General features: G+C 36.7%; 1 protein-coding gene across 1 annotated transcript in view; it reads right to left on the reverse strand.

Annotated features, from left to right (window-relative positions):
- Window positions 1–3,744: 3,744 nt before the first annotated feature.
- The window catches only part of TMPRSS11F (transmembrane serine protease 11F), a 148,762-nt gene continuing 128,264 nt past the window's right edge, over window positions 3,745–24,242 (reverse strand). Inside the window, exons 7-10 of the mRNA XM_037831434.1 lie at window positions 20,265–20,466; window positions 15,603–15,862; window positions 6,899–7,041; window positions 3,745–3,906 (exon numbers count right to left, since the gene is read on the reverse strand). Coding sequence (XP_037687362.1) covers window positions 3,745–3,906; window positions 6,899–7,041; window positions 15,603–15,862; window positions 20,265–20,466 — 767 coding nt within the window. The remainder of the gene's footprint in view (window positions 3,907–6,898; window positions 7,042–15,602; window positions 15,863–20,264; window positions 20,467–24,242) is intronic.

A 24,242-nucleotide genomic window follows, 5' to 3' on the forward strand; every position in this document is an offset into this window, starting at 1 on the left:
CAAAACAGACAAACAAACAAACAAAAAAAAAACAAAAGAAAAAAGCAATGAGAAGCAAAGGAACATTTGATATCTAAATAGACTTTGAAATCTTCTGCTGCTTCTCATTATAAATGATGATATTTTGAATGTGTTAAATATCCTCCAGAAAATTTTGTAATTTATTTATTTATCAAGGAGTATTTCATAATTGTAAAACTTAGTGTGGAGTGTGAGAAAAGAGTGAAGTAAGGTATGAATTTGGAGGTAAACTCTCCCTGGTGTATTCTGTCCTGCCCTGTTTAACTAGCTTAGCAACTGGCTACTTTAAAATCATGCTTCATTTCCTAAAGTGTAGGTGGGTATAGTTTTAAGTTGCACTGATTGTCTTAATCATAAAACTGGTTTGGTCCAACAATATATTTTGTTGACTACCATGTGAGTTTAATTAACCTCACATTTTTTGCAAGAGGTAACATTGGTTTGTCAACAAATTAATTCCAGTAGCTTGTGGAGCCACTATATTTCTAGTGAACTGGCATAACTCAGTCTACAGTAGTGGAGGAAAGACTAGACTGGTTGCAATCTCCAAAAGTCTATTCCAGCACTGGCTGTGACCCAATGAGTAATTTTGGGGAACCCCTTTTTGTCTTGATTCCACATCAGTAAAAAAGGACTGATGTAGATAATTTCTTAGGTACCTTCTGCCTCCAACACCTATTGTTCTAGCATGAATTTAAATCATTTGTAACAAGTTTATATTTCATTTATATGACTGCATGAAAGACTCCCACACATACCCACTGTGTCAAATACTGTAAATATATTAACAAAGCATTAGGATTAATCGGTTAAAAGGGTAGATTCTTACTAATGTATTCTTGTTGTACATATTGTTGTTGAATCATGACGTTCCCATTGAGGGAGAGTTAAGCATTGGCAAACATTTTGGTCCAATGTTCTTCCAGTTCTCATGGCCCCCAAAATTCCATTAAAATTTCACAGGGATTCTGTGTGTTCTGTATCATTTATCGTCAGCCTAATGGGTTTTACCTGTCCCTGAAGATGAATCAAACAAATTGTAGGGTTTTTCCGTGAAAAGATGTGAAATAAATATAGCATTCACCACACAAGAGGCAAAACCCTGTTTTTTCTTTTCTTTTTTTTTGCAAAATTCACAAAACAATACTACTAGTAAATAAAAATCTAACACTTTAATAAATTTCATTACAATCTTAATGTATGTGCAGTATCACCTGTACTGATAGTTTACAATAATATATTCTGCAATTTTTTGATGAGGTTTTAAATATTCTCAGACTTTTCAACTTTGTTATTTAACAGGAAAGCCTCACAGCAACAACATGAGGTAGATAGATTAATGCCCCATTTGGCAGATGGAAAACATGAGGTAAAAGATATTACATGATTCTTATAACACTACTTAATATATCAGACACCAAACTAGAAATAAGACATATAAATTCTGTTACAAAAATCTAATTTTCCATTTCTTAGCTTTACTTATAGCTTTTATATTTATTCCAAACTGTTTTGTGTTAAAATTTCATTGAATTAAATGGAATTAAGTACAGAATTATTTAAATCAATATATGTATATATAATTCCACAGACATTTGGAAAAAATGACTATCACAGTCTCATGAAATATAAATATACAAACACAAGTGTATGTATACATTGTTATAGAACTTAAATAGGGGAATGTGTTTTGTTTTGTTTCATTTTGTTTTTGTGGATGATTTTCTTTCCTGTTTCTACCAAAGGAGATGTTAGCTTTAATATAAAATTGGTTTGTCATCAATCAAGCACATTTTGAATATGCTAAACATCCTTCAGAAAATTTTGCATGTGTTTTTGTATAGAAAGATGAGTAAGAACTTAGCTTTTACTCTGCTTTCTCAGGTGATATTTAGTTATTACTAGCCATCAACTCAGAAATTTGGCAATATTTCCTTTTTAAAAGGAAGGTGTACAGAGATGGGTCTTTTATGCCTAACATACCTGAATATTGAGATGTGAATAATAACAACTAGGTGATGCGCTTTAAGTATATTTATCTTTTTTCCATATGTTAAGTATAAACACATGTACATGTAAATTAACAAAGGTTTTGGTCATTAAGGAAATGAATAGGCCAAATTTTTCGCTGATAAATCACAGCAAGAAGTCTAGCACTTGAGATCTCACATTTGGAGATGAAATGGATGCATCTGGAGATGAAAACAGACCCATCTCTGTTGTCACAGCATTACCTGTATGCTGACACAGTTTAAAATAGATAAATGAGATGGAAAAGTAACTTTTTAAATTGAGTAGTTCCCTTAGTTTTCTTTTTTTTTATAATGTAATTTAAAGTATTTCAAAATCAATTACATAACCTTAAAGAAGCAAAGTACAGTTTTTAAAAGCTGTACTCGGTATTATTGAGTTCAAAACACATTAATAATAATTAATAGTAGCCAATATGTATTGAGAGACTACTGTGTGCAGACACTGCTTTAGTAGTATTAATGCATTTAATCCCCATTATAGAGATAAAGGAGCTAATGCACAGAAATGTTAAGTAACTTGTGCAAGGACACACAGCACTTGCATGGCAGAGACAAGGTTCAAGCCTGGACTGCCTGGTTCCAGAGCTTGTACTCTTTACCACTATGCTGTATTTGAGCCCCAACTTCATTCACACATTTGACTAAATTAAATTCACTTATCTTAAAGCTCACTGAGACATTCGTTGCCAACTATAGCAAAAGTTTGTATAATGCTTAATATACGTCAAGCATATATATCCTGCTTTACACAAGTCAACTCTCCTCACCTGACATTCTGACCTGTCAAAGAGCTGAAGACTAAAAAAAGCACCAGTTATCCTGTACTGGTATAGATAGTTCTAAATAAATAATTGGAGAGCTCATTTCACCAAAAATTTAAAAAAGGAGACACTGTCCTGTTATCAATAATTTGAAAACAATGCTTTGCTAGCCTTGGTCCCAGCAGTTCTTGTTTATTCTCTTTATTGTACCAATGGAAAAAGACTCCTAAAAATCTTCTATTTCTCTGTGTTCTGGTCTGAACTCCAATTAATATATGCCCTCAAATGTCAAGGAACTGTTTGAGAATAAATCAGAAATGCTTATCAGCAATACAACATGCTTCCTAAACCTAGTGCTTAGGTGTATAAGACAATGTTAACTGCAAGTTCAGATGCACTTGTTTAAAAAATTAAATGGCAACTCTTTTGGATTAATGATAATGTTCCGCATTTTTAGATATAAATCCAGTTAGTGTTCAAGTTATGTTGTAAATTCTAGACATCAATCCTAGGACACTAGGATTGAATCCTCAGAGAAGAGAAGACTTGGTTTTTAACTAAAATCCCAGGCATCCTAGGTATTATGTGAGGTAAAATTTTGGCAGTACTGGCTGTTCTTCATATCCTGTGGAATGCAGTGTTTCTCCTTTTCTGTTGGGGGAAACCATGTATGAGAATTCATCTTTTCAGGAAGTGTCAGAAACATTTTTCCTTGTGAATGAAGAGTCAGTGCTATCATTGTCCTTGTCTTCTTCTCTCACAGTAGAGGGAGACCTGGGTCATTCGTACACAAAGATCAGCACATGAAATTAGATTGGTCTGATGCTGAAGCATTTCTTGACATCCAGCAAAGGCATTGAGCCAAACCACACAAATATGCAGAAGTTTCATCTCCATGAGCCATGGATAAAATTCAGGGACAATTCACACTACATACCAATCTTAGAGGCAATCCAGTCTCGATACTGAGCCACCCTTGTGTAGACTCCAGGTTTGTTGGGGAGACCACATGATTGTCCCCAACTTACTATTCCAACAAGGTACCAGATGTCACGATTGTCAGGATAAACCAGAGGTCCACCAGAATCTCCCTGGAGAAATAACAAATGCATATTTGAAATTGTCAACTCTGATTTAATTCAGTAGGAAGATCATTGTAATCATCTCTTTTCCACAGGGAAAAAAAAGAAATTGATAAACAGAATATGTAAGAGGCTAGAAATGTACTGTATTATGTAATGTTTCTCTTAACAGAGTTATAATTTTGTGTTAAATTCTAAAGTGCTTTGTTTTTTTAGAAAGGCTAGCATTCATTTTACATGGAATGGTTACATTATTTCTGGTTTGGCATCCCTGGATTTATTTTCCAGTTCAATAAATACTTTATTTATGGTTTAGTAAACATGTTGGTGTGTGTCTATATATATATTATATATATATATATATAATATATATATATGATGTTAAATATGAGATTAGCATTTGTGCATATAGGTGGAAAATCTCAATGATCTCTTCTGAATGTTAATGTTAGCTTGGCTATATCTTTATGGATCTGTTCTTGGTCTCCTTTTTCTTTACTCACATACTTCTAATTGATATTTTCTTGCTGAATTTAAGTGTCTTCTTAAATCTATTTTTGGGAAAAGGAAGATTAAGTAAGTAAACAGATATATGTGTGTTCTTTCACTACACTTATTTATTTATTTATTCTTTGTCCAACCATTTATTGAGTTCCCACTGTATGTCCCAGGCATTTTGATAGGCATTGTGGATACAGGATGACCAAAAATCAAGGGTCACCATATTGATAAAGCTTGTAGTTTAGAGTAAGAAATAATACTAAATAAATCCATAAATAAGACAGAATCACAGCTGTGATAAGTGCTATGAAAATATGTAATAGGGGAATTTGGTCAGGGAGGTCGGGAAAGTCCCCATTCACCCAGCCAATGAAGTGTCATTGAGCTATTATCAAAAGAAAGAGTAGTTAACCAAGAAAATGAGGATTTAAATGAAAATGCCTTGTAGGAAGAGGCATCCGTGGACTTAGGTAGTCAATTGGGAGAGAATGTTAGAATGGCTTCTAGTCTTCTGGCTTGTTTAACAGAATGAAAGGGGATTCCATTCACCAAAATACAAAACATAGGAAGAGGATCAGGTTGAATAGGGAAGGGAATAAGAGTATAGTGGGCAGCATGTAGAGCTTGAGCTGTCTCTGAAATGTCCAAGAGGAGTTGTCAAGGAGGAGTTGGACATATGAGTCTGAAGCTCAGGAGAGAGGTAGATGGTGAAAGTATAAATTTATGAGTCATCTGCACATAGGTAGTTATTGAAACTGTGGAAGAGAATTAGATCCTCTAGGGAGAAAGAATAGGTAAAAAGAAGAACAGGCATAGGATAAATCAACATTTAATTGCTGGGGTTAAGAGAATGAGCCTGTAAAGGAGACAGAAAATGTACAGACAGAGATGCAAGATGAAAATCTTTACAAGTCAAGGAAAGACAGTGTTGCAAGAAAAACAGAATGGAAAGCTTATAAATGCAACTAAGAGGTCAAAAAAGAACACTTATTGGATTTAAAGCATAGACATTAATGATGGATCATTGGAAACTTTAGGAAGAGCTATTTCGGTAGAGCAATAGGGCAGAAGCCATAATGAATTTTTTTTTTTTTTTCAAATATTTGATGGTAAAGGGAAAAGATGGGGTCGTATCTGGAGGCATTGTGGGTCAAGAAAAAGTTGTGTTTTTCTTTTTCTTAAGTTGTTAGATTTAAATAGGAAAGGATCCCCAAGAGAAATATATGCCATATAAGGAGAGAGAGGAAATGATTGTGAGTGCAAACTTCCCAAAAAGGCCAAAGAGAATGGGCACCATTGCACAGGAAGAGGACTTAGCTTTAGAGAGTTGGAAAGACACAGAAATAAGTGAGCTTGGAAAACTAGCAAAAGACCTTAAATAATAATGGACAATGAAATTTAAGTTGGATAAGTGGAAGGTGACAAAGAGAAAAGGATTAAGGGATTGAGAGAAAGCAGAGGAATCAATGGTCTCTGTGAAGTTGTGGAAAGGTTATATTTTATTCATTCAGCCAAGAAACATTTGTGCAGGCACTGTCTTAAGTGCCTGAACTACAGCAGTCAATAAAGCATTAGAACAAAAATATTTCTTGCCTTCATGGAGCTTACATTCTAGTTTGGTTGGGAAGACAGATAATAAATGAGATAAAATTTATTGTGTGTTGGATGGTGATAAGAGCTAAGGAAAAAATATAGAAGAGAAGGGATTCAAGGAATATATGTGCAGGTTGTGGGTGTTGTGGGGGTAGTTTGGCATGTAATGTAGACAGTGGGGCCAAGGAAACAGGAATAGTTGAAAAGCAGAAAAGCTTAGGGATAGCAGTCAGATAGGGAGATCGTTGGGAATTAGTGTTTTTGGAGATGGAATAGGTTTTGGTGACAAGTCCCAATATGCAGCCCTGGAAATAGGTGGTTGAAGGGAGTGGAGAAAATCACTGAAGATGAGGTCTAGGAACTAAGAATCCAGCATTTGAATGTGTCAACTATGTCAATATTGCAGAGCTTGGAATGGAAAGGAAACCTGCTCCAAGTGATAAGTCATTAAAGGCTGATAGAGATGAAAGGAATGACTAGGAGGTCAGGGGATGAAAATAGCATGCATGAGAGATGATGCTGAAGCTGAATGGCACAGGCTTCAGAGGAGCAGGATTTCTATCCTTTGTTTATGATTTTGCTTGAAATAAAAGAAAATAGGGCATAAGAGCAATTGTGTGTGATCAACAATGGAAAGCAATAGGCCCCAATTTCCTGATTTGTAAAATAGGAGTAGTGATAGTACTGCTTCTCATTATATTAAATGAAATAATGTATAAAAAGTACATAGCACTTGGCTCAGAACACAGTGAATTCATAATAAAACAATTTTTGTGTTACGATTATTAAAGAAACTTAGCCCTTGGTGAAACAGATGTCATTTTTTTTTTCTCTCAAGTGAAATATATACTAAATTTAGAGACAGCTAACAGGAACTGCAAAATTTTGATGTTGTCTTTCGATTTACCTTACAGGCATCTACTTTTCCTTCCATGAATCCCGCACATAACATGCCTGAAGTTATCATGCCATCATACACATCCTTTCTGTTACACACGTCATTGCTTATTGTTTCCACCCTGGCTTGCCGAAGTTTATTTTGTGTAGGTCCTATTGAACAACAAACAAAAGAACCAAAAGCTGTTTTCTTCAAATACCACTGCACCTAAGATGTGGGAGACACATGGATGGTATATTCCTAGGAGCAAAATCCTAAGGTTATTTTACTAACATTAATTGAGCTCTCATGTAATTTTATTTGCTGTGTCATAACGTCTACATACAAGGAGCCATCCATAAACATACATATCCAAGTGTTATATTTGTAGATCTTCGAAGGCTTTTGGACCCCTTTTCTCATTTTTTTCATGAGATACCCAAAGAAATCTTTCACACTGATCTTGTCCAATTGGCACATTTACCATATAAGGAAACTGAGTCCCAGGATATCTCATTGATTTTCCAAAAGCTAATCAGATAGAAACTAAAACACAAGCCAAGCAAGTCTATTTGCCCTACTTTAGTAGAGTGTTTGTAAGGAGTGTCCCACAGCATGGGAAACAGAGTACTTGCTTGATGTATGCCCGAGATCTGAAGCCAGATCTCTGAGCAGGGTAGGGGCAGGAAGAGAGGATAGAGCACAGTTGAGATTAGGAGTGACGGTAGTTTAGGGCTCCAGATTGAAGCTGCCAGTGAATGGCCCTGGCCTAGATAGAGGTAAGGGAGGAGAAGACAAAAGTCACATTGGAGATGCAAGAAACATGTCAAAATGCAAACAGAGTTCTACACAATATAATCTTTTGAGTGAAAAAAAAAAAGCTAGATTAAGATGTATTAGCATTTGTGTCCTACTTTCTTCAGGAAACCCTTGATAGAACCTTAAACACTTTAAAACATTCAATCATAATTTCTCTTTAGAGTTGAGTGAACTATTATCTAGAAATCTTAAGTTTTGGTCTTCAATTTATAAAATTATATTAATTGATGTCTTTTAACAACCCTAAGAGGAAGGGCAAAAGAAGAAAACACAGATTATAATAACTAATCAAAATGAAAATTCTCAAAATATTCACAAAGCATTTTCATGGTTTTGAATATTAGAAATCCTCATTAAAACTAGGAAGGATTTAAACAAATGAAAAACTATCGCTAAGATTATGATGTAATTATGCTAATCAGTAGTATGCACATCTAGGAAGTATAGGAATATTTTGTAATTATTTGCTCCTTTAAAGTCTCATAGCTTTTTGTCCCTTCTTATAGCAACCTACCAGTGCATTCTGTTCTTTTATATTCGTCTCTCCCCTTTCTCACAGCTTCTCCAATTAATTAACTCAAGGATAGAAATGTGCTTCTTTTTACTTTTGTTTTAACAGTTTAATTCACACATCATAAAATCCATCCAAAGTGTACAATCAACGGCTTTCAGTATAATCACAGAGTTGTGCATTCATCACTACAATCAATGTGACAACATTTGCATTGCCCTAAAAGAAAAATCTGATTCCCATTATAACTCCCTATTATTGCCTTATAGCATTGGTGTGGTACCTTTGTTACAATTGATGAAAGAATATTACAATATTACTGTTAACTACAGTCCATAATTTGCATTAGTTGTATTTTCCCATATACCACCCTATTATTAACAACTTGTAATAGTGATGTTCATTTGTTCTAGTTCATGAAAGAACATTCTCATATTTGTACTATTAACCAAAGTCATCATGTACAACAGGGTTCACTGTGTTATACAGTCCCACGTTTTATCCTCTAGCTTCCCTTCAAGTGACACACCCTACCCTAAACTTCCCCTCTCAACCACAGTCACACACATAATTCAATGGTGTTAATTACACTCATAATAATGGGCTACTATTTCCTCTATCCATTTCCAAACATTTACAACCAACCTTATTAAAAATTTTGCACAAATTAAGAAACAGCTCCTTAATCTCTACCCTCATTCTATCTCCTGGAAAACTATGTTCTAAATTGTAACTCCATGAGTTTGCTCATTATAATTAGTTCATGTTAGTGAGACTATGCAATATTTCCCCTTTTGTGTCAGACTTATTTCACTCAACATAATGCCTTCAATGTTCATCCATATTGTTGCATGCATCAGGACTTCACTCCTTTTGACTTCTGAATAATATTCCATCATACATATATACCTCATTTTGTTTAGCCTTTCACCAGTTGATGGACACTTGGGCTGTTTTCATCTTTTAGCAATTGTGAATAAGGCCACTTTGAACATCAGGGTGTAAAAGTCTGTTCACTTCCTTACTTTCAGTTTTTCTGAGTATATATCTAGTAGCAGTATTGCTGGACACATGGGGCAATTCTATACTTAGCTTCCCGAGGAATCGCCAAACTGTCTTCCAGAGTGGCTGCACCATTCTACACTGCCACCAGCAGTGAATAAGCATTCCTGCTCTTTCACATCCTCTCTAATACTTGTAGTTTTCTGTTTCTATAATAGTGGCCTTTCTAGTAGGTGTGAATTGAAGTCTCATTATGGTTTTGATTTTCATGTCCCTGATATTTACTGATGGTGAGCATTTTTTCACTTGCTTCTTAGCCATTTGTACTTCCTCTTTGGAAAAATGTCTGTTCATGTCTTTCACCCATTTTTAAGTTGAGTTGTTTGTCTTTTTATTGCTGAGTTGTAGGAGTTCTTTATATTTTTTGGACATTGAACCCTTATCAGATATGTGGTTTCCGAACATTTTCTCCCATTTTGTAGGCTGCATTTTCACTTTCTTGACTAAGTCCTTTAAAGCACAAAGATATTCAGTCCCATTTGTCTATTTTTTCTTTCATTGCTTGTGCTTTGGGTGTAAAGTCTAAGAAACCACCACCTACCGCAATATCTTGAAGATGCTTCCCTATATTTTCTTTAGGAATTTTATGGTCCTGGTTCTTACATGTAACATTTTGAGTTAATGTTTTGTATAAGGTATGATATAGGGGTCTTCTTTCATTCTTTTGGTTATGGATGTTGAGTTCTCCCAGCACCATTTGTTGAAGTGGCTATTCTGTCCGAGTTGAGTAGATTTTGGGGGTCAAAATTCAATTGTCCTTAGGTGTGAGGGTCTATTTCTGAATACTCAATTCAATTCCATTCATCAATATATCTCTCTTTATGCTAGTAACATGCCAATTTGAATACTGTAGCTTTTTCATATGCTCTAAAGTCAGGAAGTACGAGTCCTCCAACTTTGTTCTTCTATTACAAGATGTTTTTGGCTGTTCAAGGCCCCTTACCCTTCCAAATGAATTTGATGATTGGCTTTTCCATTTCTGCAAAGTAGGCTGTTGGAATTTTGATTGGAATTGCATTGAATCTGTACATTAATTTTGGAAGAATTGACATCTTAACTATATTTAGTCTTCCAATCCAGGAACATGGAATGTTCTTCCATTTATTTAGGTCTTTGATTTCTTTGAGCAATGTTTTATAGTTTTCTGTGTACAGGTCCTTGATTTCCCCCTCAAATTGCTCATTGCTAGTGTATAAAAATACTACTGATTTTTCCATTTTTATCTTCTACCCTGCCATTTTGCTGAATACATGTATTAGCCCTAGTAGCTTTGTTGTAGATTTTGAGGGTTTTTCTGTGTATTGCATCATGCCATCTGCAAATAGCAAAAGTTTTACTTCTTCCTTTCTGATTTGGATGCCTTTTATTTCTTTTTCTGCCTATTTGCTCTAGCTAGAACTTTTAGCACAATGTTGAGTAACAATGGTGACAGTGGGCATCCTTGTCTTGTTCCCGATCTTAGGGGGAAAGCTTACAGTCTTACTCCAGTAACTATGTTTTCTATGGGTTTTTCATATATGCCTTTTACCATATTGAGGAAGTTTCCTTCTATTCCTAACTTTTGATGTGTTTTATCAAGAAAGGATGGTATATTTTGTCAAATGTCTTTTTACATCAATTGAGATGTTCATGTGGTTTTTCCCCTTTGATTTATTAACGTTATATAATCAATTATATTAAGTTTCTTGTGTTGAACCACCCTTGCATACCTGAGATAAAACCCACTTGATCATGGTGTATATTTCTTTAAATGTGTTGTTGGGTTTGATTTGCAATTTTTTTTGAGGATTTTTTACATCTATATTCATTAGAGAATTGGTCTGTAATATTCTTTTCTTATAATAACTTTATCTGGCTTTGATATTAGGGTGATGTTGGCCTTATAGAATGAGCTGGGTAGTGTTCCCTCCTCTTCAAATTTTTGAAACTGTTTGAGCAGAACTGGTATTAATTCTTAGAATGATTGATATAATTCCCCTGTGAGGCCATCTGGTCCTGGGTTTTTCCTTTTTGGTATGTTTTTGATGACTAATTTAATCTCTTTACTTGTGATTGGTTTGTTGAGGTCTTATTTCTTCTAGAGTCAGTGTAGGTTGTTCATGTGTTTTTAAGAAATTGTCCATTTCATCTAAGTTGCCTAATTGTTGGCATACAGTATGTTGTTAACACAGTATCCTCTTATGATCTTTTTTTTCCTGCGGTGTCAATGCTGCCTCCCATTTCTGATTTTATTTATTTGTATCTTCTCTAATTTTTTTTTGTCAGTCTAGCTAAGGGTTTGTCAGTTTTATTGACCTTCTCAATGAACCAGCTTTTAGTTTTGTTGATTCTCTTTACTGTTTATTATTATTCTCAATTTCACTTATTTCTGCTTTAGTGTATGTTATGTCTTTCCTTCTCCTTGCTTGCAAGGTAGTTTGGTGTTGTTTTTCTAGTTCCCCCAAGTATGCAGCTAGGTCTTTGATTTTAGCTCTTTCTAATTTTTTACTGTAGGTGTTTAGGGCTCTAAATTCCCCTCTCAGCACTGACTTCCCTTTATCCCAAAAGATTTGATATGTTGTGCTCTTATTTTCATTCATCTCAAAATATTTACTGATTTCTCTTGCAATTTCTTCTTTCAATAACTGACTGCTTAAGGGTGCATTGTTCAACCTCCATATATTTGTGAATTTTCCAGTTGTCTTTCTGTCACTGACTTCCAGCTTCATTCCATTACGGTCAGAGAAGATGCTTTGTATGATTCCAATCATTTTAAATTTATTGAGACTTGTTTTGCGACCCAACATGTGGTCTATCCTGGAGAATAATCCATGAACATCCAAGAAAAATGTATATTCTGCTGTTTTGGGGTGTGATGTTCTGTATGTGGCTGTTAGGTCTAGTTAATTTATCATATTATTCAAGTTCTCTGTTTCCTTATTGATCCTCTGTCTACATGTTCTATCTACTGAAAGGGTTGGTGTATTGAAGTCTCCAACTATTATTGTAGAGATGTCTATTTCTCCCTTCAGTTTTGCCCGTGTTTGCCTCATATATTTTGGGTTACCCTAGTTAGGTGTATAAATATTTATGATTGTAATTTCTTCTTGGTCTATTGTTTCTTTTATTAATATAAAGTGACCTTTTTTTGTCTCTTTTAATAGCTTTGCATTTAAAGTCTACTTTGTCCAGTATTAGTATAGCTATCCCAGCTCTTTTCTGTTTACTGTCTGTGTGGAATATCTTTCTCCAACCTTCCACTTTAAACATAATTATGCCCTTGGGATTAAAGTGAGTCTCTGGTAGACAGCACATAGATTTATCATTTTTTATCCAATGTGTCTTTTGATTAGGTAGTTTAACTAATTAACATTCAATGTTATCATTGTAAAGGCAGTACTTACTTGAACCACTTTATTCTTTGTCTTTTATACATCATATCTTATTTTTGTCTCTTTTTTTACCCTTTTAGTTACCTTTAGTGATAATCTTCATTTTACACTCTCCTCCAAGTCCCTCTCTCTTGTCTTTTCCTTTCAACCTGTAGAATCCTTTTTGTAGTTATGGTAGGGTAGTCTCTTGCTGATGAACTCTCTCAGTTTTTGTTTATTCGTGAATATTTTAAACTCTCCCTCATCTTTGATAAAGAATTCTTGGCTGATAAAGAATTCTTGAAGAGTGGTATTTATGTTTCAGTTTCTTATATATATCATACCACTGCCTTCTTGCCTCCATGGTTTCTGATGAGAAATTGGCACTTGGTCTTATATGTGATAAATAGCTTTTCTCTTGCTGCTTTCAGAATTCTTTGTTCTTTGCATTTGACATTCTGATTTATATGAATCTTGAAGTAGGTCTGTTAGGGTTTATTCTGTTTGGAGCATGCTGTGCTTCTTGGACATGTACATTTATGCCTCATAAAAGTTGGGAAATGGGAAATTTTTGGCCATTAGTTCCTCAAATATTCTTTCTGTCCCCTTTCCCTTCTCTTCTCCTTCTGGGATACTCATGACATATATATTTGTGTTCTTCATCTATCGTTCAATTCCCTGAGACCCTTCTCAATTTTTTCCACTCTTTTCTCTGTTCTTTTGTTGGTAAGATTTCAGATACCCTATCTTCTAGTTCACTGATCCTTTCTTCTGCTTGTTTGAGTCTGCTGTTGCATGCCTCCAGAGTATTTTTAATCTTTTCTATTGTGCCTTCATTCTGTTAAATTTGTTGCATGCTTTCAAATTCTTCTTTATAGTCAGCCAGTGTTTTCTTAATATCCTTTATCTCTTTTGCCATATTTTCCTTCATCTGCTTGAATTTAATTCAGAGATTTATTTGAACCTCATTGATTAATTGTTTCAAATCCTGTGCCTCATCTGAAGTTTTAATTTGTTCCTTTGACTGGGCCATATCTTCTTGTTCCTTTGGCTTGTAAACTTTTTGCTGGTGTCTGGACATCTGATTTTTTTTTTTGATGAGTTTACTCTGGAGGTCAATTTCTCTCTCTTGCCTAGGGTTTTCTTTTTGACTGGCTTTGTGCTAAAGCTCTTCTTTGACTCGTTTCACCTTATTCTATACTTTTAAAATATCTTGTATTTAACTGATCAGATTTTTTTCTGCTCTTTTTCATCTGCTTCCTTAACTGGGTATATGGTGCATTTTTGAGATTGCACTATTTGTACAATTTTTTTACCCCCATGAGAAAATTCCCTTTCCTCTGTTCCTCCTCTGGGAATAGTAATCTGTTCTGTTTGTTTTTTATTTGCATTCCTATATTTTTAACACTACTTTTGTTATCTCTAGCTGATTTTACCTGAAGGACTAATTCTGGGAGGAGGGCCCCCCAGAAAGGACTTTCCCAAGTCAGTTTTTCCCAGCTAAATCAGGCCCAGTGACCCACAAAGGGGGTGTAGATGCCATAATGCCCTGGGTAGGGGTCCCAGAAGGATGCCAATCTTCTTTATGATGGTCCCCTGAATCTGTGCTTTTCTGGCCTGCCCAGCAAATGGTTCTCTTCAGCCAACTGTCTCTTACAGTCCTAAGATGGAACCGTACATTATTCCTCAACTGACTCAGCTCCTGCTTGGTACATGGTTGAGACATACATAGTCTCTGCCAGCCACTTTTGGCCAGGGCTGGTTGAAACTGTTGCTGAGATTCCAGACCCTATGATCTGAATTCGCTAGTCAAAAGCCACAAACAGTGCTGGGCCATGCCCCTACCTTTTCTTGGGGAAAAGCTGCCCTTCAGCAAACTTCTCTCCACCACTCCAAGAAAGCACTGTGTCTCTAATTCAGCCCTACTTCCTCAGGGGTGGGGTTAAAACAGAGGCTGCCAGCTGCTTTTTGTACTAGGTGGGTTGAAACTATAGCTGCCCTTGGAGCTGGAACTCAGCAAGCTGAATTTGCTAATAAAAAGGCACAGTTGTTGCCCAAGCATGCCTGCCCCCTTTTTCTTGTGGAAGAGCTGCCCTTCAGCAAACTGTTCCCCATAGCCCCAAGATGACACTGTGTCTCCATCTGTCCTGTTCTGCCCCTGCTGGGGGCAGGGTTGAAATAGAGGCTGCCAATAGCTTTCTGTCTTGGGTGGGCTGAAACTGTAGTTGTCGTTGGCACTGGAACCCAGTACTCTGACTTTGCTAATCAGCCTCCACCTCCTTTTATCTTGGGGAAGAGCTGCCATTAAGCAAAATAACTGTTTCCTGCCACCCCAAGAGGTTATTCTGTCTCTAAATCATCCTTGCTTCCTCCCCTGCTGGGGGCGTAGTTGACAAAGGCTGCTGGCTGCTCTCCATCCTGGTTGGGTTGGAACTTTAACTGTCCTCAGAGCTGGAATCCAACAATTCAAATTCACTAATCAAAAGCTGCAATTGGTACATGGTTTTGCCTCTCTCCCCCACCCTCTTGTTCCCATTCTTGGTAAAGAGGACTCTTCTATTTCCAGCCTGGGAGTGGCTCCCAAGGCAGCCTGTCATGCCAGTGGGGGATGGAAACCAGCCTCAGCAGCATGGCGAGGTCTACCCACAGATCTTCATCACAGTTAATCAGTCTCTTGTATCCACTCTTCCCTGGATGGTGTGTGGTGTTCTTCTGGTCTCTGGAGACCCCAAACAGTTGTTTCAGACATTTCCTGGATGTTTACTAGCTGCCCTGGAGGTTGAACTGAATCCCAGAGCTCCCTATTCTGCCATCTTGGCTTCTTCCCCTCCTTTCACTTTTTAATCCACAGTCACCTGCTCTGCCCAGGGCCATACACACTGTAAGCATCAACATTATTTTTTTATGAAAAACCTAAAGAGATATTCCTAAAGACAGTTTGTTAGATATCAAGAAAAATGTCTACTAAATAAATTAAGTTGAAACTACTCACCATCATCTACAATGGATCCAAATCCTGTGACAAATACACTTGTTTTAGGTGGCAACTTTATAGATGAATCTGGGAGGCAAACTCTCTGGACTATATTTGAATATTCAACTTGGGTAGTGAGCTGAATCAAAGCAATGTCATTTTCATTTGTATCTTTGTGATAATTTTCATGAATGATAATTTCTCCCACACTTCGTTTCACAGCAGGTGGTTTTACACTTGCACCAAAAGTAACAATCCATTGACTTGGGTCTTTATTTCTGCAAAAAAATTAAAGGGTAGGAATTGTGATGTTTAAATTAATCCTTTAACAGTGACCAAGACTATATTTCTCCTCCACTACTGAGGTTATGTTTCTGAAAAATACCTATGGTATTAGAGAGAATTTGTTTGTGATGATGTTATGGGACAAAAAGGTTAAAACATTGATGATTTTGGCAATGGATGGTGATAATGGTAGCACAACACTGTCAGTACAATGAACACCAGGGAATTAAATACTTGAAAGTGGTTAAAATGGGAAATGTTATGTTATATAATGTTATCACAATAAAAACATTTTTTAAAAAATTGATGATGTAAGTGAGCATAGGAAAACTCTTAAAAAATTTACATCCTCTAAAATAAAAAAGACAACCCAGTGTTCTAGTTTGCTAATGCTGCGGTATGCAAAACACCAGAGATGGATTGGCTTTTATAAAAAGGGGGTTTATTTATGCTATACAGTTACAGTCGTAAGGCCATAAAGTGTCCAAGGTAACACATCAGTAATCGGGTACCTTCACTGGAGGATGGCAAATAGCGTCCAGAAAACCTCTGTTAGCTGGGAAGGCACATGGCTAGCATCTGCTCCGAAGTTCTGGTTTCAAAATGGCTTCTCCCAGGACATTCCTCTCTAGCTAGCTTGCTCCTCTTCAAAACATCACTCCCATCTGCACTCCTCTTCCTCCCCCCAAGTCAGCTCATTTACATAGCTCCAGTGATCAAGGCCCACCTGAATGGGTGGGGCCACGCCTCCATGGGAACATCTCATCAGAATCATCTCCCACAGCTGGGTGGGGCACATTCCAAGCAAATCCAACCAGCACAAAAACTTCTGCCCCACAAAACTACAAAGATAATGGCATTTGGGGGACACAATACATTCAAACCAGCACACCCAGTAACTAAATTTAATTTCAAATTTTTATTTGGATTAATGGGTACTATACAAGTAGCTTCCAATTATTTAATTTATTGCTTGTTAGAAAACACTTTTCTTCTAAAATTTCATTGGAAGTGTAGAAATTAATTTTTATTTGTTTTGAATAATATGCTTACTAAAAGGCATTTTCCTCTGTGTCAGATCCTCCATGCATTATTATTTTATGACTCACTCTTTGGCATTTGCTTACTGGTTCTTATTATGATCTTAGAGACAAAGTACAATTTATCTGCTTCAAAACCCTCATGTGTACACAGGGCTGTTTCGCTGCCCTTTACCCCCTACCCCACTGTCCTACTCTCCCCACTCCCAATATTCAAAGGCTACACAGACCTAACTCTACTTCATGCTGTTGGAGCTCCCACTACCCCTTAATCTGGCCTCGTTAGTCCTTCTTATCAGTCTCACAGCTTTCCGTTCACTCAGATGCTTTTCTTTCTCACAAGATTATATCACAAGCAAATTCCATCTAATTCTACCATTTCTTGATCTCCCTATTTTTCCAAAGCCCAGTTCCATCTTTTTCTTAGTGTCCCCATCAAGAATGATTGGAAATATAGAGAAACTTGAAATTCTCTCTGTGGAGGAAAATGTAGAAGGAAATTACACAGAGGAAAATTCAAAAAGGGGATTTCCTCTTTCATGCAGAATTACTGGATCAGTGAATCATAAAGTGGGAGAGGAGAGTCTAAGTGCACCCTGCCAACTTTTCTTGTGACCCACAAATAAACCCTGTGCTTGGGACTAGATTGTTAGCCTGGATCCTAGAACAGGCTGATAAATATGGGCTGTGTCCCTTCTTGGAAGTACCTTGCGGTAAAACACAGCCCCTAAGCAGATAGTGACCTACTTGCACATTCCTTCCCCTTTTCCCTTGACTATACATAAACATTCACTGGAGACTCTCTGGCTAAAGTATGTAAGTTTTATGCTACCTGGTCTACCCCTGTTGCCATATCTGTTCCTGGAGGAGAGGGAGCTGTGTCCTTCCAATAAGGTAGAGCATAAGAATGGTGTACATAGACCATCTCTCTGCATTGGCTGCAGAGTGAGACCTGCTGGCTATGGAGGATGGATGCCCACTAGTGAAGCTGACCTTGCTCTGTCTCTTTTCTCTGTGAATAAGATTGTTCCTTCAAGGGCTAGTGTGAGTCTTTCTTTTGTTGGCAACTCTGATACCAGCAAACCATGGAGTGGTGTGGAACCCTAGAATGTCTGCTTAGTGGCAGGCATGTTATGATCTTTGCTACCCTCAAAGCCATGAGACTCCCTCCTTGGAGGTGGTAATAGGTCCCTCTCTTTTTGACTGACAGATGAATGTTTATGTATAATGAAGAACCTGGAAGATTAGAGATTTTCAATATATGCTATACTGCTCCAGGGATTAACAGGCAGGGCCCAAGGGAGCTCTGCTCTCCCTTGCTTTACTTGTTTACAGTTTAAAAGATTTTATTTAAGGTAAATATCTTAGGTCTGAAGCATTCATTTGAAAACTAGAATTCTGGGAGATACATAGATATGCATAACATCGGTCCTTAACAAGATCACAATCTAATTTGGGAAGACTAAATAGAACACCTCGTGCCTTCATACATTGTCAATGAGAAGAAGTCTCACATAATAGGCCCAACTAAACATTTTTTGTGGCTAAGGATGCTGAGACCCTGAAGATAAATGACTTTCCCCTATGAATGACATACCTAGGTTGTTATTGTCAAAGAGAGATGGCTCAGATCTTCTATGTTCCTCTGGGGAACTTTCCCACCCACCCTGTGTGACAAAGGCTGGGGTCATTTTTTAAGGACATACAGGTGCTAAGATCTGTCTTAAACATCATTTAAAAACTACACTATTTCTGCAGAAAAAAACACACACTTATTTAAAGACTATATGGATAATTGCAATACTGTCTTCACAGTACATATACTCTTTCTTCACAACAGTATACCACATTTTGCAATTACATGAAATTATATCTCCTCCAAAATTCAACCCTTTCTTTCAAAGATCATCATGTTTTCCTTCTCTTTTGGATTATTATTATTAGCAAAAAAAAAAATGCCATAATACCTCCCATATTTTTCAAATCCCCCTTTTGATTCCATAATCCCCCTCATCTACTGTCCAATTCCTCTGCTCCTTTTCATGCAAAAACTCCTTAAAGTGGCTTCTCTGCTCAGTGCATCCAATTCTACTCTTTCCCTCTCCCTTGAACCCATGCCCAACCCCATCACACTACCCAAATTTCTTTTATCAAGTCATGAGTGATCTCCATTTTATCCAACTCAATGGTCAATTCCCATGTAGGTATATCTGTACAGAGCTATTGCACAGAACTTGCTGGGGTATGTATTTCAATCACTATAGGTTATATTCTTCACTATATCTTAAGAATTGGCATTCTGGCTTTATTTATTTTTACTTTACATAAAGAGAGATCAGTTATAAACAAAAGTGGGTAATGCACTCACCAAAGCAGAAGTGCAAAGAGTGGAAGACTGTGTGAACATAAAAAGAAAATCAGAAAACATTAACAAATTAATGAGACTCAAGTTCATCTCTAAGGCATGATGTTAGTTATTTGGAACCATTTGGGGTGGCTCAAGAGCTTCCTAGAATTACCAAGTATAGGATCCTTTAGATGGTGTATAAGTAATGTCACTAGTCAAGCAGGCAAAAGGGCTTTATTCAGAGCTCTTGCCTTTTGAGTGTTTAAAAGCAAAAACTTTCTGTACCTTGATGGTAAAACCCCATGGAGGAAATATGGTATGTCTGTAGTCTCCTAGAGCAATATGATACCAAGGTATGTCCGTGTATGTAGACTGGTACAGCTAAGCTTTAGCAGAGAGTTCCTGTTGGGTTGTATATGACAAATCTTCAACACTGTGAGGGCAGTGAGATGGAGTAGCAATGGTTAACTGATCAGACTCCAGTATTACCCTGCCTGCTCCCTCCCCCACACCTCTGGATAGCATAAGCCCACAGTGCTGCTTAGGTAATGCAGTGCAAAGGGAGAGCTTCAAGAGATATATGTAAGATTTTATTATTATTTATAAAGTGATGGAAGATGCTGATAGCAGCAGGTTAGAGAAATTAACTGGGGAAAAAAAGAACAGAAATGACTGAATTTTCTCCTTGAGTTTAACTTGAATTAAAACTTATTACATGGATATTGTCTATATACTAAAATAATTCATTATGTAGTAGGAAAGATAACACACTAGGATCATGATAATTCTGGGCAATATATGGTGATAGCCATAGATCCAAGCATCATAGATATTGAAAAAAGTGAAAGAGAAGAATATAATTAGAGACATAGGGCATGCATATAGACATTTAGGGGACAGAGCAGGGTCCATCTTGAATGGAGCAGAGAGGATAGCTGGTGAGACTGCCTCTTCTCAGGTACTTGACAACTGGGCAAAGAAGGCTCACCACACCCCTGGTGAACTTACCTCTGGAAGCAGTGAGCTGCAGTGAGCAGCCAAGTGTTACTGATGAGACTGGCACCGCACTGATGGCCCGCCCCTATGAGCTGGAGGCTGGCCTGCCATGGCCACTCCCCTTCCATAGCTATTTTGCTTCCTTTCATAATCCTTTCAGTAGAAGAGGATGCTGGTAACGGCATGTTTGAAGATGTCATCCTTATCCCACAGCCTGTCACAGAAACACACATTAGCTTGCTTTCATGAAAAGAGGGAAAAAAGCATATCCTGATGTAACTGAGAAGTTAGCATTTAACAAGTGATTGATTACTGAATCATTTTATAGATATTTCATTTTTTACTTTCTAGTATATTAGAATAGCCAGAAAGAAATACCTGAAATTACCTAACTATAATCCAGCTGCCTTGATCTTTGATAATGATTGCATTACTATATAGCCTTTATCCTGTGATTATAAAAACCATACGACTGACCCCCGCATGTACCCCCTTTTCCTGTTTTTCAACTTTAAAATCTTATGATCACTAACGACAGCTCCTAATGTTTATTAATGAAGGGGCTTGAGGCAGCCCAGAACTAATCCACTCTAATTCCAAAACTATCTTGCTGGAGGGAGCTGATCTATCCAAAATAGACCTGCCTGACATGCACAGTAGCTTAAACTTTAACCTATAAGTGACCTGTACCTCATTTTAATACTGACTACTAAACTCATCATCATTTTAAGGCTGCTATTTTCTTACATACATTCTGTGACCATGCATTCAATCAATCTGCGTATGCTCAATAATTAGATCATCTCCAACTCTGTCATCTCAAGCCATTGTACTCATTATCCTACAACCTAACCACTCCTGGTACTATAAAACTATCAGAGTTACTGCAGTTCAGGGAGATGGATTTTTAGGCTGATAGGTCATCTGATCTCCTGCTTTGCACTTAGCAATAAATTCTTTCTCCCTTTTGAAACCCTGATGTCTCAGGAATTGGTCATTTGAGTGTATCAGGCAGAGAACCCACTACTTTTGATCATTGTCACTGATTTGCCTTGAGTGGAGCTACTTATACAGATCATTGCTCCTGCTACTCTTTAACCATTCCTAGCACTCAGCCCCTGAGGTTATTTTCTAGGCTCCCACTAATTTTACTCAGACTCAGAACAAATATTTAATAACATTTCAAGGCATACAGTTTAGGAACTAACTTCTGTCTCTCTATAACATATGTATGTATGGATGGATAGATAACAGATTAGATATATAGATAATTCATTGAGCATAAAAAATGTATAGATCCTATCCTAAGTGTTTTACATACATTTACAACAATTCAGATTTTGGATGAGAAAACTAAACCTCAGAAAGGGAACATAAATTGTGCGTAGTCACCCAGTTAGTTAAGTGACACAGTGGGATATAAAATTAGGAGGATCAGACACCAATGCCTGTGTTCTTACTACTGGGAGAAAGACCAATATTGAACATAAGCCAGAATTTGCTCTTAACATGACTCAGGAGAATCTATATATTGTTATTGCAAAGCCCTGCATTTTTACATTCTTAAATAACAATGACTTTTTTTTGGTCTTCTCAATTTTGAAAGACAATTTTTTAAAGAATTCCTATTCCCAGATATCAAATCCTCCAGTAATTAGATTTCAAACCAACCTTAAATAAGACTTGAAAGTAAATTAGTGTACTTTATTAAAGTACCTTTTATTTATATTTTATTAAAATACAGTTTTCTTTTTTAAAGCATTTGATTCAGAAAATAGGTAGAAATAGCTGTAGGAAATCACATTTACATGTTCATCATAATTCCCAAAGGTCTAAAGAACTTTAGTGGAGATGTCTCTAATTAAGTAGACCATATAATTGAGCAAACATGGTTTCTAAGTTAATGTGGTACCATACTAGCAGTGCCTAATACTTCCTCTCCCAACTACTACTACTACTAATATAAATAATAGCTACATGTTATGAGTGGGGTCTATTCATATTAGGTGTTCTTATTCCAATGTTAGAGGTGAAAAACTTGAATCTATGATACTTCACAAAGGCAAAAGGAGAAAAGTCACCAAAAATTATGGAATAATTAAAAGCATATTCCAAACTCTAGTAAAAATTTTCAATGGGTTGTTTGAAAAGCAACATCTCTGACTGCGCAAACCCTACCCTGTGAGCTAGAACTGTATGGAGAGACTTAAGATGGTTGTGACGACCCTAGCCCAGGAAACAAAGCTGTTTGAATGGTCCCATTGTGACCCACCCCATGCCTCATCAACTCGATCCTTTATCTATCTATTCAGAAGTCACAATTCCCAGTAACCACCCAACTAGGGGTAGAAGAAAGATGAGAAATAATATTAAAAATGTGGTTTCCTTATGAAAAGCAATTTACACGGAGAAAGAAGAGCTGTGGCATCTGTGAATACTGGGGCTGGCAGTGGAAAGACAGCAGTTGACGTAGTTTTCGTGTATTATGCTTGTAAGGTCAGAACTTATGCTTGCATCTAATTATATAACATGGTTAGAGTTCCTCCCTCAGAAAAATCATTTTTTCATCCATTCAACAAGTTTTCACTGAGCATCTTTTGAGTTCCAGTTACCACACTGAGCTCTAGAAAGGAAGAAACAACTGTGACAGGTAGGATTGGTGCCATTTTAGATTTTGGAATCTAACTAAAAGAGAATAAGGTACTACATTATTTCAACATAACTGTATATAAAAAGTATATGCTAAGTCTTGGAAATGGGAAAGGAACTGAAGAAATTAATCTAACTTTCAGATCTTGATTTAAGAGAGGGAGTTGCCAGTCCCCTAAAGAGAGAGACAGGTTAAAAGAACTCCGTATATTGTCTGTTGGAAAATTCCAAGTCTGGATTCATGTCTTCAAATTCAAGAATGAGTAATAAAATAATTCAACAACTCACATCTTAATCAAATGCTTATTAAAAGGTACTGTGTGACTATCTAATTCAACCTGCTTTGTCAGTTTATTTACACAATGTAATTACATGGAACCTGGAATAGAGAATGTGATCCTGTTATTCTGTACAGACTAATGTAATACCCTAATATACCATGGAGTATTTTGGGCAGAAAGTAATTTGTGTGGTCCCCTTGAGAGACAGGGGAAGACTGGGGAGCTGTTGAATCTCCCTACCTGGGGAATTTCTGCTATTATCTTAAGTAATGGGGCCTCCCAGCTTAATGGGCTAGGCCCTTGAACTTGAGGATTGCCCTTATGAAACTTTTCTCTACAGTGGTGAGGCTAAGCCTACTTATAAATATGCCTAGAAGTAACTTTCAGTGAGCATCTTTTGTTGCTTGGGTGTGGCCTGTAGCTCTGGGCCAACTGGCCTACTGTCCTTCCCCTTACATGGGACATGATACCCAGGGGTGTGAGTCTCCCTGGCAACATACAACATGGCTCCCGGGGATGAGTCTGGCACTGACATCATGGGATTTAAGAAGCCTTCTTGACAAAAGGGGGTTGAAGAAATGGAACAAAATAAAGCTTCAATGACTAAGAGATTTCAAATAGAGTCAACAGGTCATTCTGGAGGTTATTCCTATGCATTACATAGATATTCCTTTAAGTTTCTAGTGTATTATAATAGCTAGAAGGAAATACCTGAAACTGTTGAACTGTAATCCAGTAGCCTTGATTCTTGATAATGATTATATGACTATATAGCTTTTATCTTGTGATCATGTGATTATGGAAACCTTGTGATTGACATTCCCTGGATCCAGTGTGTGGGCAGATGAGTAATAAAATAAAGACATATATAAATAAATAAATAAATAATGGGGGGGGCTTGGTAAGGGGTAAGGGATGTTTTGGGTGTTCTTTTATATTTCTATCTTTTATTTATTTATTTATTTATTTATTGAGTAATGGAAATGTCCTAAAATTGATTGTCGTGATGAATGTACAAGTATATGATGATACTGTGAGCCATTGATTGTATACTTTGGAT

This window comes from Choloepus didactylus, chromosome 3 (genome assembly GCF_015220235.1).
Source record: "Choloepus didactylus isolate mChoDid1 chromosome 3, mChoDid1.pri, whole genome shotgun sequence".
Taxonomy (NCBI): domain Eukaryota; kingdom Metazoa; phylum Chordata; class Mammalia; order Pilosa; family Megalonychidae; genus Choloepus; species Choloepus didactylus.